The sequence below is a fragment of the Pelecanus crispus genome, chromosome 1 (genome assembly GCF_030463565.1).
Source record: "Pelecanus crispus isolate bPelCri1 chromosome 1, bPelCri1.pri, whole genome shotgun sequence".
Lineage (NCBI taxonomy): Eukaryota > Metazoa > Chordata > Aves > Pelecaniformes > Pelecanidae > Pelecanus > Pelecanus crispus.
In genome coordinates this window covers 18,404,449-18,421,162 of record NC_134643.1, presented here as the reverse complement: position 1 = coordinate 18,421,162, position 16,714 = coordinate 18,404,449, and the positions used below count along the sequence as shown (strand labels likewise).

The following is a 16,714-nucleotide window of genomic DNA, read 5'->3' as shown; positions in this document are numbered from 1 at the left end:
GATATTTTGAAAATTCCAACTTCAACACTGATTTTACAAACAAGACAATCACCTTCTGCCTCACATACTACCAATTGTACTCAGTTCCACAAATAAGTCATAGTTTGGGCTTTTTAAGTAAGACTTCTGAATAATTCCAAAACAAACACATCCAGCCTTAATTTAGCTCTAAACTATGCTTTGGTTTCGTCGTTTTTCCGGTCTTTTCTGGTTTTGCAACTGATCTTTAACCAAAAGTGTACAAAAGCAAAACCATTATTTTCCCAATAGCTCCCAGTGCACCTTATAGCACAAAAGATTATCACATTACCCCCTATTACCTGGGAGGTACATTAGCAGTAGGTAACATGTTTAAACAACTAATGTGACTTAAAAATTAATTATCATTAGAAAAAAGCATCATGGAGTTTATGACCACAAATACTCAAAGCACTTTTTCTTCCCCGCTTTGGAAAGAAGATGAAACAAGCTGCTGCCTTACAGTACAGAAAAGTAATGATTACTAAACGACTCATCTTTGTGTTTCCAAAATGTATTAACTGAGGAACACTTAGTAGATAAGAAATCATGGTAAAAATTACAGAAGAAAAGCTGAGAACTTTCAAAATATGCTACTTGGTGACAGAAAAAAAAAACAACCAAACAAAAAACCCACACACACACTTTCAGAAGTCTCTTACTCAAAAAAAATTTAATTCTTAAAGTAAAACCAAAATAACCTCAAGACAGTTTCTTTGCAGAGGTATGGCAAGACAGCCGAAGATAACAATTGAACTGGAATTAATCCTGAACTGGAGTGCTTAAAACACAACAAGGGAACTCTATACTTCGGAATTTCTCTAGACTGGAAATCTCAGGAATATTAAACTAAAATCAACTTACGGAATGAAGTTGAAGCTCATGGAAAGTCCATGCACTTACTTTAAAGTAAGAAAGTGACTGTAGTTAACTTTTGCAGAATTCCAATTCTCTAAACCTCAGTGTCAGTACTCTGATTCAGAACTTAACCTATCCTTATGCTTTAGCTTACTGTTTCAAAGTCAATTTTGAGTTAGCCATAATTTTTACTTTGAGTGTTTTAAAACAAGCATCCTGAACTTCAAGAGGAAAAAAAAAAAAAAAGAAACGCTCTTTTCATTACCAAAATCTCAGTCAACAACTTTGGAAACAGAACTAAAATAAATTGTACACTGCATGTTTAATTTCAGTTACAGAACGATATTTGAATATCCACCATTAAGAAGCTGCATATGCATTTAGCATTAGAAGGAACTAAGCTGCAAATTTAGCAGAACTCATCAGCAAGAAAGACTCTTTCAGTCACTGAAAATCAGTCTCAATCTGAAGTAAATACTTCGCATTCCCTGCTGAATTATTCTATAAAAAGCAAAGCTATTTAAGTCTACTCTCTGAAAAATTCAATAGTGTTAAACTGTTGTGTGTATAACTCAGAATTTTAAACAGATCTTAAATGCATGAAGATTTGCTGATAAAATGTCTTTCACAGCCTCTGGAGAGTAGACAGCACGAGATTTTTGCTTCTTTTTAATACAAACATCTTCACAAGTTCTTCTCCCAACCACAGGCAGACAAACAACAGCTAAAATGCACAACCAGTTGCCACTGCAAGTATTATAACTGAAAAGATTGACATGAAAAACACTCCTATGAGGAACAGATTGTATTTTTGCAGAAAAACCTTCTTAAATATAGTGCAAACACAGAGATTAAAAAAATCCAGTTCTGTAACATCAAACCCAGTGAATCCCAGATTCCCGCAAGCTTGTCTCTGATGCCCAGCTGGAACACCTCCATGTGCTGTTCCGTCATATTTCAGTCAACTTACTCCCAAGCTACTGCCGTTGCAAAATCCTCTGACCACCAGGCAAAGTTCAGAGAGCTCAGCCAGCCAAAAACTCACACTACAAAAAAGTGATTTTTAAGCTTTTTAATTAGCTTGTCTGCCTGAACTGACTCACAGGTCTGACAATAGGAGAGCCAATGCCACAAGGTAACTGACCACAGCGGTTCAGATTTGTTCGTCTTAAACCTCTACAGAAAAATCGGCAAAAAAATCCGTAAGATCCTATCACAGCTTTTCATCAGCACAGTGTTAATCCTTTCTTGTAGTTACTTTAATGTGAAGTCAGAATGAAGACTTTTGTAGGACACCAGTAGGCTTCATTTCCTCTCCTATGTACCTATTTTCAGGAAAACTGTAAGAATGTACCTGTGTTTGAACTCTCCACCAATTCCATCAAAACTGGTTGAAAGAGGCCACTGTTATCACATAAGCCTTTCTTTCATAGAAAGCCAGGCTGAAAAATAAAGATGTACTGCTGACATGATTTACTACTACTACTCATTCCCCTCCTTTCAGTTTGACAAATTAATCTTGAAATTGAGCAAAAGAACAAAACTTTCGTTACAATTCAGCAACAAGACAATGTTTTCAAGTATCACTGGTGGATTACAACTCAAGCAAAATTATTTACAATGCTTGAAAAAATTATTACTACTAAATGCAAAGGAAGAAGGAAAAAAAAAAATACAACTTACTGAAAGAAGCTTCCATGCAATTGGACGAACCCGTTTGGGAATGCCAGACCAACTCAATTTCCGTAATTCTTCTATTAAAAGAGAAGTATTTCATGAGAACTAAGGAAACTATTATCAATAAATATACACAGATATATTCGAAGTAGCACAAAGTTGTTTACAACAATGACCACGTCTTCTTCTAAAGTCCAATGAAATCAGAATTACATGGCATTTCTAACAAATTAATAAAATACTGGATAATTACTATACATAGGGACACCTATGATAATAGGTACTGAGTGTTGATAAGGTAACTTTCTGGAGTATTTCTCAGCATTCCTTTTTAGTATACATGTCTTATATTAACATGCAAGAGATATTCAGACTTATTGTATAATAGGCTTACACAGATCCTATTTAAAAATTAGATTTGCAGTTACAGAAACAGAATGATACTTTAGGTCTGAATGCTGGAATTTAATCCCATGCCATATTCTCATTCTTTGTGTCATACTCCGTTCTCTTGAAAGCTGCTTGTCAGATACCATACCCAGATAAACCAATCTGTGGGATTTCACACATTTTTTATGAAAACTCTTTATCATGTGAAAAAAAAAAAAATAGAAAAATCGTGGAAAATGTAGAGACAAAAGATGCTTAACACTGTCCCTAGAAAACAGTATTTTATGAGATATCTTCTTGTAGCTCTTTCTCTTCTTATTCAGAGTAGAAAATATGGGTTAAGATTGCACAAGTTTAAATTATGAACCTGATAAAGAATCCAGAACAACAAAATTCTACGTTTTACTTATTCCAATTAATTATATATCTATTTGAATTAACTATGCATATTCCAGAGAATTTGGTCTCTATCATATGCATGTATTTTCCAAATTCTACACTTCGACAAAGACTTTAAAAACATTCTACATACCCACCCCAAGAAAATGAAGCACAGAAGAAAGTAACTAGAATAAGAACTTTCTGAGTGGATACCACAATTGACTGACTTTGGCTATTTATAGATGCATATTCTCTTTATTTTTTGTTAAGACAAGGACTCCTATTAGCAACACCTGTCTTCATCCTCCCACCCCCAATCCCCTTCTACTACTCTGAAAGAAATGTGCATCTATAATATCAAGAAATGCAAATTATCATGTTAGGTGTGGTATGTTATTGTAGAGCAAATTATTTCTAGACACATTTGAAACTATTTTTAACCAGGAATGAAAACACAGTCCACTGAAACCAGTACAATATTTAAAAAATATATATAATATAATCCAAGAAAAAGGAATCTGATTTAAAAAGTATATTGATGCTAAATAGTTAATAAAAAAAGAATTCTTAATTAGCAATTAGTTTCTCAAAGAAGCATCAACTAAAGCAAACAAAAAGCTCTAGTAATCTGGAGTTTGCAGTATGAAGTTACCTGATCATTATGGTGCCCTATTTTTTATTTTCGATGCATGATAGCAGAAGTGATACTTGCAAAATCCATTTTGTCTTAAAATGAGATTACAGGATTAATATGAAGTTAAATAAATCATGGAAAAGAAAATTCCAGGGGGATGAATTTGTATTTCCATCTCTTTTACTTACAGAAAATACAGAGAGAGGAAAATTGGCAGGAAGCAGCAATGAAAGGTTGTTATGATCATAGGTAGATGACTGGTTTCAGGGTGGTCACTTCAAACCAATCATGACTATTCCAAACAGACATGGGCTTACCAACAATTCTTCAAGTAAGAAAAAACTTTACAGTACTGCATATACACATTCACCAAGTCATGTTTTCCCTCTCACTTTGAGCAGCAGGCTCAGCCAAGACAATAGCGGCTGCACAGAGATCTCACTCAGAACGGTGAGGCTACGGCACCAAAATCCAAGCAAAACAGTGACCAGATGCCGCATTAGGATTAAAACACAGCAGAAACTCAGAAAAGCAGAGAAAAAGAACAGATATTAGTAACAAGACGTTAAAGCCCATCATATCAAAGTGAATGTGTCTATCACAAGCCTTGAATCCAGTCTAAAGAATAACTTTCATATAACACCAATGAAACCTTTGTCTATAAGCTTTAAAATACTATTGTATTTGACAAATAAGTTTAATTAATAGATGCTTTTCTTTTCTACAACATTTCCTGCCTGAAAAAGTCAAAATACACTGACACAGGAGAAAAATTGGAGAAAAAAAAAAAAAAATCTATCTCCTAATATGTTTTTGACTTAAAGACATGGTTTGTTCTGTAGTTCTGTTTTTAAATGAACTAATTTATATCTTTCCTATAGAAGAAGAAATAAAAGGTCGTCAAGGTGCCACCTTGTTAAAGTAAAAGTACATTAATAAGTCAAGGTTATTTTCTATCGGTGCAAATTATATTTAGACATGTAATACTGTGTAAGTGTACCAAAACAACAGAATACCTAACCATTTAGGAAGATCATATTGAGCATGACCAAAGATAAATTCAGTTGTATACCTTGGGCAAACCAAAGACTAGAATACCAAATACTAAAGGAAAAAGTATAAGAACACACCAAATATGAACTGACTTATTTGATTTCCAGCAAACAAAAGATTCCTCAGCCTTGTATTTTCTTGTACTTGTAGCCCATCCATCATGTCTATGACAACAGTAAGATTACATAGACTACAGAGTTACTAACATAACTACACTCACTGTAACTGATTACATTTTATTTTCGTTCTTATTTACAGTCCATCCTTATCCAACATGCTGATCATTTACAGCAAATATTCTTTGCACAAAAATTGTAATGCCAGTTCTTCCCCTCCTTTATTAATTGGCGTAGGCAGATTATTGCCTGCTCTTTAACCTGGAAATAAAAACATACACTACCAGGCAGAAACAAATTTAAGCTCATTTTACAGGTCCCAACTCCAAAACAAAAAACACAAGGCAGCTTCAGTCAAGGAAACCCAAACTGGCAGTCTGAGAGCTATTTTGGGTTCAGAGAAGATCTACATATGGCAAGGCACCAGAACTTTTTTACTTCCCCTTCTTTAAGCACAGAGGTACCTCAGAAGCAGCACCTACTCAGATACATACAAAATAGTACTAACAGTGGCGAAGTCCACTCTTATACCAAAGTTCCTCGATAGTAGCATGACGACAAAACAAGAAGAAAACCTTCATCCCTTCTAACACTAATTTCCTAACCTCTGCTTCCTGCCTACAGATCACTCCCAAGTCCCATTTATCCATTTCACCCTCTTCTCTAGACTTCCTTTTTCCTTATTTTCCTCCTTTGTGGCCGTCATTCCTATGTATTTCAGCTGCATCTTACCTCAAACCATCAAGTGAAATTTCACACCTGTCTTCAACCGCTGTCCAATGTAATTCACTGTATAGTTCAGAAAACCTTAAATTATTAACTAAAAGGTGGTGCCATCTTTAAAACAGAACTGTAGCTTAAAAAAAAATCTAAATAAATATTTAAAATATGTTCAAAGGAACAAACTTGTTTTTTGTTCTTGATCTCCAAATAATCCCAGAGATCAATGCTTTCTTGCTTGCTTTCTTATATCAAACTGTAACAATAAATTTAACCACAACTTTTTGCATCACAGATGTTTTAAAATTAACATCTAAGAATGTGCATTAGAAAGGAAAAAAATTACATGAAGTCCACATGTTCATTACCCTTCTATAAACTAAAGCCTGTAACAAGAACTGTCATGACAAAAATAAAATTCTACTCAGTTTCACAAAGACAAGCTATTGTAGAGGACCAGTATATCACAAAACTACATTTAAATACACCAGAAACATTAAAGACAAAATATATGCTTTAATGAAATTATTCTTGGTGTCATGTTACCTCCCTACAGCTTGGGCTATTTTCTAGTGTTAACTTAGAAACACCAGACTGCTGATAGGGCTAATAAAAATGAAGTCAAGACAGCAAATTTTGCAGGGTTTTTTTCATATGGTCTTCGTTATTTTTAGTTAACTTTGAACACAGTTGTCCTGCTATAACAACTTCTCACAAGAAAATTTTATCTTTACTTTTTTGTTGAAACAACGCTTTTTATTTCTTAAGTATCAAGTTAATTCCAACCCCAAGTTAATTCTAAATTAGTTTTGTAACTTAGGCAATTTTGCTAAGAACTATAGTCACTCTGTTTACCCAATAATTTTTTAAAACCTTCATATTTGTTTGCATTTGTAAACATGATTATTCTTTTATTATATTCCCTTTTTAAAAGATTTGTCCCACTCTAGAAAAGTATTTTATGTTATGAAGCAAGTAGACATCATATGTAATGTTATAGTAAATTTTCTCATTGTATAATACAAAATCCATGTGTTTTTAACCATCAGCTTGAGAGTCATTGACTAGAATTATTATTTCTATTACTTGTCTCTGTATTGTAAAAATAAAACAAGACTATGTTTTTGTGTGACTTGGCAACTTACTATAGAAATATATTATTCTTCCACAGCTTTTTGAGATACATATGAAGGGTATACAGTATATAAAATCAGGAAAAACAGTTGTAATATATCAGACTCTAAGCAAAATATAAGCAGCAGCAGCAGCATATACTTTCAAAAAAGCATTAAGAAGCTCAGAGTACTTCTGCACACTAAATATGCACAGGTAGAGGAAGCACAAAAGCATGCTTATACATGTAACTCCCAGAAATTTGGTGCTATACCAATAAATTCCTCCCTTAACCTTCATCTCAAGGAGTTGATAGGAACTGTAAGAATATAGGATGACCAAAAGATCAGTAACATTAGAAAAACATGATACTACTGGAGTTCAGTGTGAACTGAAGTCTCAAAGAAACACTGAAAGCAGAACTTGCGCAGACTATAAACACTGATTAAGAGAGAGAGTGAAGTTTAAATTGAACTACATATCACAGGCTGGCACAACAAATATACTTCATCATGAGTATGCTGTCACTGAAAGCACGAGGGATTCAATGGGAAAGAGACGTAATAAGCAACTGAAATTCTCTGATATTAAATAAGTGACTCCCAAATTTCACTAATACTAAATAGAAAATGGCACCCGAGATTGGCCATTCATGATAAAAAACGAGGCTTGGGCACAGAGACACATTAAGTGCAACAGCATAGAGACTGGCTGCTGATACACTAAGGACAGAAAACAAAAAGTTTTAAAGTCAAAGAGCTATGGGATTTCATGAATGGAAAAAAGGCACTAATGGATTCCAAAGAAAAACCAAGAATACCGATGACAAAAAAAAACCATGCAAACAGCTCTGCCATGACACTCAGCAAGGCTGGTGTACGGAACACAGCTGGAGAGGAACAGGCTTCATTAAGGAGAGCTTCAAAGAAGAGCAGATGGACACTACTGAAGTGAAAACTGAGAAATAGGATTTTTTTTTTTATTTTTTTTTTTTTACATCAGGAAAAGATTAATTACAGTCTCCTACTTCAAAACATAACAAAAGTCAGAGTACATTACTATTTGGAATGGGCTTTTTGGCTCTCGGGGATCAGTTCTTTACAGTGATAGCTTTGAGGGACCAGTTTTTCAGGATGGAGAGAGGGGAGATGGTGAGCAGCAGAATGAAGGACACAGAAACTCCCAAACAGAGAAATTATGAAGTTATCCTGGTGTTAAGTGAACATCTTTAGAAAATCTTGATAGTTGGCCTTAAACAGACATTTATCAAAGAAGTTCAAGTTAAAACAAAATCTTTGCATTCCAAAGAATAGAAACATCCAGCTTCATAATAGAAGTCTGAGATCAAGAACAGTGTTGCAATTAAAAGGCAAATTTGTAAACTCATATGCTACAGTTTTAAGTCACAGCAACTTTAGCAATTTTCCTGAAGTAAGCAGAAGATGGAGCCATTAATCTGATTTACATGCAACTCCAATTTTCTAGTCTACAAAAGCAGACAAGATACAATTCTACTATTACAAGTTCTCAATGACTGTCAAAAGCAAAAACTACCACCCAGTCTAATACTATTGACAGTGAATTACCAGAGGCACCATAAACCAGATTATTTTGATACCCATCTTGTTATGGAGTGGTGGCTCCACAACAGGCCTGGGAAGAGGCACTAAGCCAGTGATAGGATTCTTGAACAACTCACCCAGGTGTTCCCTTGCCAGCCAAGGAAACCCTCCTCCCTTAAGTCCTCCCGGCAGCCAAAGTAGGTTTGACGTGTACTGTATGGTCTTAACAGGTTTATTTATTGTCAGACTCCAGCTGTGATGATCAAGCACAAGCTGCCCAACAGGTACACCCCGACAGCACCTGGTCGCATACCTTACCCTTTTTCCCACTACTTGATCTTTTTCCACCATGCTTCTACCTCTTTTTCTCTGCCCCAAATTAACAAACCACTCCAGTAACTTCTTCCCTTGGTGTTTAGCTACAACTATACCCAAATTTGGTATTTCTGAAATTATTACCTAGGCACTGTTGGTCTTGTAACACTACACCTTCCAAAGTAGCCCCAGCGCTCCTCTCCATGCAACGGCACTGTTAGGACACTTCTCACACAATTCCCCCTTTGCTATCTGTGAAATCCAGGCATCCCATAGGGTGCTATCTATAACCTCTGTCAGCTTCTCACACTGTTGGTTGTTATGTTCAGCAATTTCTCACGTTGCCTTGAGTAGTTCTCTACACCCTAGGGAGTTAGCTCAGCCCCTGAGCAGGGCAGTGTCAGCAGATTAGATATTTGCCTGCAGCCCTAACACACCTGCAACAAGTTTCGATTCCACCCATGATTCCATGTCAAGTAAATCCCCAAGCTAGCAAGCACTATATCATAAGTAACACTATCACTGGTTATATTCTTTTAAAAGCCAAAAAGGCAGGGATCAGTCAGAACAAGTAAAGGCAACGTAAGCACACAATATGAACAACATTACAAAAATGGTATTTTGGGGTTTTTTTCTCCTCCCTCAACTCGACCCAAATAGGAATCTATGCACAAACGTGCGTACCAACCTCTAAAAACAACCCATGTAAAAAATGAAAAAAAAAAAACAAAACACAAAACAAACCCACAAGCATAAAACAAGAAAAGATGCAAATCTACTGTCAGAATCAGAAATGTGGAGCATATGATTAAATCACTGACAAATCAACCAGGACACAAACTCCACTTACTCTTAAGTAACTCATTTAAGGCCAAATACAGGAACTATCCAAACAAATTGGAACATAGCTTATTCTGGTAAAACTTTCTACCCTGTGATGCAGCTGAGCTTTCTTCTACATTCAGGACCAAGCAAAGACAGTTTTGACAAAGAGAATTTACATTACGGCACTATTTCAAACAAAACCTCCACTTCTAGGCTGAATATAAGCAACTACTTGTAGAACTCAGTGAACTAAGGAGTCATTCTTTGAAAATTAAAGAGAAAAGAGGAATAATATTTTATTTTGGCAAGTTTCAAGAGAAATTGGTTTTCATTCCTGACACTATTCTGCAACAAACATACAGTTCCTTTAATTAGGGATAGCTTAAGCTGTTGTGAAATTCCAAACAATAAAATACACATCCTATGGGACTGGGTTTAAAAGGACTGTTCTTTCTGAAAGAAAATCTCAGCACCAGACATGGAAGTAAAAATGTACACCAAGGACAAAATATCTTTGGTTTACAACATAACACTTATTTGAAACAAATGCTCGGACTAATTCTCCATAATATAGGATTTGGGAGTGGATACGTCCCTACATTCTTGAATGCTGACAGAAATTAAATAATTATTTATGTTCCTCCGCCAGAGCCTTATCCTCACTGGGTGCTCTTTTTATAACTGGACTGTCTGCTGGGCCTACAGAATCTTTGGCAATGCTCCTTCTCCCCGTATATTTGATAAAAAGCATTTAATGCTGGGTTTTATACCTTTTGCAAGTTGTTTCTTCAGAGCCAAGGAGAATCTCCATCTTTTGCTGGATGCGGGGGGGGGAACATTGTCACGAAGGATGAGGAAAAGGCTGAGTTATTTAATGCCACCTTTGCCCCTGTCTTTAATAGCCAGACCAGTCATCCCCAGGGTTTTCAGCCCCCTGAGCTGAAAGACAGGGACCAGGAGCAGAATGGAGCCCTCATAGTCCAGGAGGAAGCAGTTAATGACCTGCTACACCACCTGGATGCTCACAAGTCTATGGGGCCACATGGGATCCACCTGAGTGTGCGGAGGTGGCTGGCAGAGGAGCTTGCCAAGCCACTTTGCATCATCTATCAGCAGTCCTGGTTAACAGGGGAGGTCCCTGATGACTGGAGGCTTGCCAATGTGATGCCCATCTACAAGAAGGGCCGGAAGGAGGACCTGGGGAACTACAGGCCTGTCAGCCTGACCTCGATGCCGGGGAAGATTATGGAGCGGTCCCAGCCAGCGTGGGTTCATGAAAGGCAGGTCCTGCTTGACCAACCTGATCTCCTTCTATGACCTGGTGACCTGCCTAGTGGATGAGGGAAAGGGTGTGGATATCATTTACCTGGATTTCAGTACAGCCTTTCACACAGTCTCCCATAGCATTCTCCTTGGGAAGCTGGCAGCCCATGGCTTGGACAGGTGTACTCTTTGCTGGGTAAAAAACCGGTTGGGTGGCTCAGCCCAGAGAGTTGTGGTGAATGTAGTTAAGTCCAGCTGGCGACCAGTCACAAGCAGTGTTCCCCAGGGCTCTGTTTTGGGTCCAGTCTTGTTTAACATCTTTATCAACAATCTGGATGAGGCAATTGAGTGTGCCCTCAGTAAGTTTGCAGATGACACCAAACTGGGTGGCAGCAGGGTGCCCAGGAGGCCAAGAAGGCCAACAGCATCCTGGCCTGTATCAGGAATAGTGTGGCCAGCAGGAGCAGTGAAGTGATTGCCCCACTGTACTTGGCACTGGTGAGGCTGCACCTGGAATACTGTGTCCAGTTTTGGGCCCCTCAATACAAGAAAGACATGGAGGTGCTGGAGCGTGTCCAGAGAAGGGCAACAAAGCTGGTGAAGGGTCTGGAGCACAAGCCTTATGAGGAGCGGCTGAGGGAACTGGGGTTGTTTAGCCTGGAGAAGAGAAGGCTGAGGGGAGACCTTATCACTCTCTACAACTACCTGAAAGGAGGTTGTAGTGTGGTGGGTGTTGGTCTCTTCTCCCAAGTAGCTAGCGATAGGACGAGAGGAAATGGGCTCAAGCTGTGCCAGGGAAGGTTTAGATTGCATATTAAGAAAAATTTCTTCATGGAAAGGGTGGTCAAGCATTGGAACAGGCTGCCCAAAGAGGTGGTGGAGTCACCATCTCTGGAAGCGTTTAAAAAACAGGTAGACATGGCACTTGGGGACATGGTTTAGTGGGCATGGTGGTGTTGGGTTGATGGTTGGACTGATGGTCTTGGAGGTCCTTTCCAACCTTAATGATTCCTAGTTTTTACTTTCATTAAAAATAATCCATCCACCAAGCCAGGAAACATGAAATTGCTACTCTACCCTTAATTGGTTTAGTGGTGGACTTGGTAATGTTAGGTTAATGGTGACTGGATGATCTTAAAGGTCTTTTCCAACCTAAACGATTCTATGATTCTATGAAATAGCTAGATGTGAATTTGTTGAGAACACAAAAGAGCTATGAAAACATATGAAATGCCTGACAGAGGTCAGAAGCTTAACTTAAGAGCAAATAAATCCACAGAGATGTCACACAAAGAAAAAACTATTTGATTGCACCTCCAAAACAGCATCTTTCCAAAGATGCTTCCAAACAGAAGCAAATGAGACACTTGACATTGTTAGAAAACAGGTATGATATGCTGCTCTTATGAACAGCCTTGATATGATAAAACTCAGGTCAAGATGTCAGCTCACACAACATCCAATACAGAATCCTTCCTGGCATCCAAGAAAGAAGAATGCCTTGTGTTTACCTGTGCATGCCCAAGTGTCTGGCCTTGAAAGTTCTCACCAGCCCCACGTGGCTCCTGACAGCCACAGAAGCTCCAAACCTGGAACCCATCTCTCAGCTTCAAAGAGACTGGATAGTTCTCACCTACATCACAGATGCTACATCTTCACAAAGAGGAGGCAGAGAGATAGAGAGAGGCTGGAAAAAGCAGCACTACTTTTTTAACTTCTGTCAGCTTTCTATATGGAGAATCTGTCATCTCTTCAACCTGTCCACCAGCAGAAGCTTTCATTTCCTTCCTTTCCTGAAAATTTTTTGCCTTTTCCCCCCTAACGTGTATGATTATTCCAATGGATTCATAAAACGAAAGGATCAATGCCAACTAATGGAAAGAGATGCCAAAAATAACTTGCTAAGATGAAGAAGGTAAATTGAAAGACAAAGTCCAATGATGCAGCTGGAGCTGTATGCGTATCAAAATACTCTAGTCGTTTGACTCTTGCTGTTAGCCCTTGAAGTTTGAGTTCTTCATTTCATTTTAATATAAAGTTTAGTATAATATCCAAAAGAAGGGAAATTGTATCATATACTATTATAATACTTAGTATATACCTAATATATATTCCTTGCTGTTAATACACAATGTACAAGCCTTCTCTGATCAATCTCCAACAAGCAAAAATATAACTAGCACCTTTCTTTCATCATTAACACCTAAGCACTCTACTCTTATTCCAGGTCATCTTTAGCAAGGAGGATCAGTAGAATATAAAAGAACCATCAAAAAATTTGTCTATATGACATCAAATGCAGAAAAAAATACACAACGGTCAAAATGAAGAGTCTAGGTGCAGGTTATACTTAATTTCTGAAACATTTTTACTCATCTATTACTGTTAATTATTAAGGCAAAGGATGAATACAAAATCCAATTTACTTGGTATTACTTCTTTGAGGGGAACATTCCTAAAGCACCGATCCAATGCAACTATTATTAGAGAAATCAGAAGAATTTTTGGTAACTACTGATTTTCTCTACATTGATTTCTATAATTGTTTACACAGCAGTAGGAATGGCTAATATTTTACACCAAAAAAAAGGCTGAATTTTAGTTTTTCTTCCAAAGAAATGCTCATCTGAACTTCACAGCTTTGTTATCCCCTGTTTTCATTCACAATATTCACAGCATTTCTATACCCTTGATGTCATGGACATGCCTTTTTTCCCAAATTAGTCTTCGGCTCTTAGAGTGTTCTTGATTCTGTTTTTAATAAGGCCAAATAGGAAAGAATTAAATTAGTGCCAAATAAAGAACAAATCTAAAGCTACCACGTTTCTGCTGTGTAGGGTACAAATAGACTCCAACCACACAGTAAGTTTATTAATTTTTATTGTATAGAATGTAGCAGTATAGAAGTACAGGTGTGGTTTCAAACTTGGAAATCGCTGTCTTCTAAAAGTCTATTTGACTATATATGTCTACCCCATAGTTTGCAACACTTTAAGTCAAGGTATTAGAAGAAATCCATCCTCAACCAAGACTTTGAGAGTACCAAGGAAATGTACTTGCACTTATATTTGAAACTTGTCCTCTATTTAGTTTAATGGTTAATTAGATATTATTTGTCATTGGTTGAAATATTACATTCTCCCTAGTCAAAGCATAATTTCAATTTATTGTCATTATACTAACTCTTTCCCCTTGTAGATTTCCTAAGGAATTAGATGTCCTAGTTATGAGCTGGGGAACATGCTCCCCAGAACAAGATTTCTACAAAGGAGTTTTAATGACACCTAGAAATCAGACACACATTTTCAATCAAGATAGTACTGCAGAAATATCCTTGCTTCAATACAATTAACATTTTCTTAAAATTCCAGAACAATTAGTTTAAAAATGAGAGTTGTAAAACATTCTTATCACAGACATGATCACTTGCTAAAAATGTGAGCACAAAATTAAGTTTAACCTACTGATTCAGAGCTGAAGTTAGCCAGATCTGAAGAGCAGTATTCATAAAACCTTGCCTATAAACTTTGTCCCAGGTTGAAAGGATACTTTCTGAAGCAACACTTTGAACCCCAATTGCTACTCTGTCCTTGAGTTGTCTCATAATTTTACATAATTCTGTGACTAATAAGTATCAAAATATTTATAACTCCCCACTGATTTTAGACCAAAAATATCTCCATTTGATAGCACTAGCCAACTGTCACTTCTGCTTAGGAGACAGCATTTATTTTTTGCAGAAACATTGTTGGGTTAGGATATCTTATTATGAAGGGATAACGTGGCATATAAATGCTTCAAATTGATATAATTCATTTAATTTTGGAAAAATGTGTTTTATCTGATTTACTACAATACAGTCAGATATACATTTCTTTGAAGAAGAAAAAGTGTAAAGCAATTATTCTAAAAGAAGTCTCAGGACAGTATCTTTTTATTGCAGTAGATTTAGAGATTCTTCATATTCTATAAATACTTCATGGGGCATTCTACAAAGAAAACGTCCCATTAATTTACCAGTTTTCTAACCCCATAAGCTATTACTAGAGCTATTACCCATTACACCTAAAACACATGAGGGGAAACAACCAACTCTACAAGTATTTTTCTTGGAACTAGAAGCTCATCATTCTATCAGTTACAAATAAATAAATAATAAGTCAAGAAATATTAAAGTAGTTCAAAATTTCTCTGTATGCATTATTCATTCTTGATACAGCTGTTGTTTCATTGAGATTACTGTAAATGGCTACATGAAGTGATGGCCTGCATGAACAACTCTACGATAGATATGATAAACTAGATTTACATGTTTTATGTTCCTATAACATAAATTCCTTGGATAATTTAACTATACAAAGCTGGAAAATTCTTTCAAGAGCATAGATTCACGGAACTGCAGCTCCCCCAACAGCATGTTACAATACAGGCAGTACATATAGAAAATAGCTTTAATAGAGGGCTTGTTATTACTATGGCAACCACAGTAACTGGTTTCCAAAATGAATAATAGCTCTGTTAGGCACTTCATTAAATTTTTTTTCAAGCAAACACTGCCCTTAATCTTCTCAATGGAACAAAGAGTTATTCTGAATGCATGCAGAAAACAGAAAATAAAGTCCAATCCAGTGTTGTAAATACAGGGTAAGACCCTTTTCAGGACTTTTGCTAGAAAAGAGCACAAAAGTACACCTTGTCCACTGTTTCACGTAGAAAGGTGGAGAAGCAGAAGTAGATGAGATTGGTGTTAGAAGGTATGAGAAACCAAGTGAACAGAAGATTAGGAAAACTAAGGCAAAAGGAAGATTAATAAAACCGCTAAGAAAGAATTGCAACAAGTGAAGCCAACAATGTAAATTATGAAAATAAGTAACGGAGAACAACTATGCCGGCAGAAGATTTTAAATGGCATTATAGTTTTTCATAGTTCTCCTGCACCATTCAATTTCTGTGCATCATCAACTGTTTTTATTTTTACCTTAAAACCATTCAAACAGTCTCTAACAAACTTTCCAAGTAGACCTAAGGTATCTCTCTATACAGAAATAGAGAAAATAGGAAATACCACTTACAGTATCAGTTAATTAGAGACAATTTTCCCACCTATTTAGAAATAACAGACAGTATTAATTACTCTTGTTTGGGGAGAAGATGGAATTTTGCAGTCTGTTGACCAATCACAAGAAAAATCCAGTTTTTAAGTGAACACCAAGTAATATTTACTTTTGGACTATGTCAGCTGTGTTCCATCCCCCCATACCTTTTTTTAAAAAAATATTCATAGGCTTTTGGAACAAATAACCAAGGCATAAATTTACTTATTATAACATTAAAGCTTCATGTTATTAAGAAAAGACTCCTACAAAACAAACTAAAGAAACAGACTTTAAAAAGAAAAAACACTATTGCAATATCTACCTTCAAAAATGCAATCTAACTGGCATTGGCTATTAGAGTGTTCTCGATTCTGTGAAACTATAGTACAAGAAAAGGACAACCAAAATAATCAGAATTAATAGATACGTGTCTAGATTACTGAGCCACAAAATTCATGTGATTATTCACAAGAGCTAGTACTAGACAGCTTCCCCCATTAACAAAAAAAGCAAACCCAGTAAGTCTACATACAATGTATGTTTATTTACCACATAAGAAAAGCAAAGACTTCCTTTCTTTTTATAAATTCCCTCAATATCTTTGGCTTAGGAGGAAAACTGCTGATAAAATCCATGATGTACAGAATAAAGAGGATCCTGATCCAGCAAAGAATTTCACATGGAATACACCTA

General features: G+C 36.5%; 1 protein-coding gene across 4 annotated transcripts in view; it reads right to left on the bottom strand.

Moving 5' to 3' along the window:
• The window catches only part of TBC1D22A (TBC1 domain family member 22A), a 188,155-nt gene that overhangs the window by 152,372 nt on the left and 19,069 nt on the right, over positions 1–16,714 (bottom strand). For all 4 annotated transcript variants that reach the window (XM_075715631.1, XM_075715635.1, XM_075715642.1 and 1 more), the window contains one exon: positions 2,560–2,630. In XM_075715631.1, the coding sequence (XP_075571746.1) occupies positions 2,560–2,630 (71 nt within the window). The remainder of the gene's footprint in view (positions 1–2,559; positions 2,631–16,714) is intronic.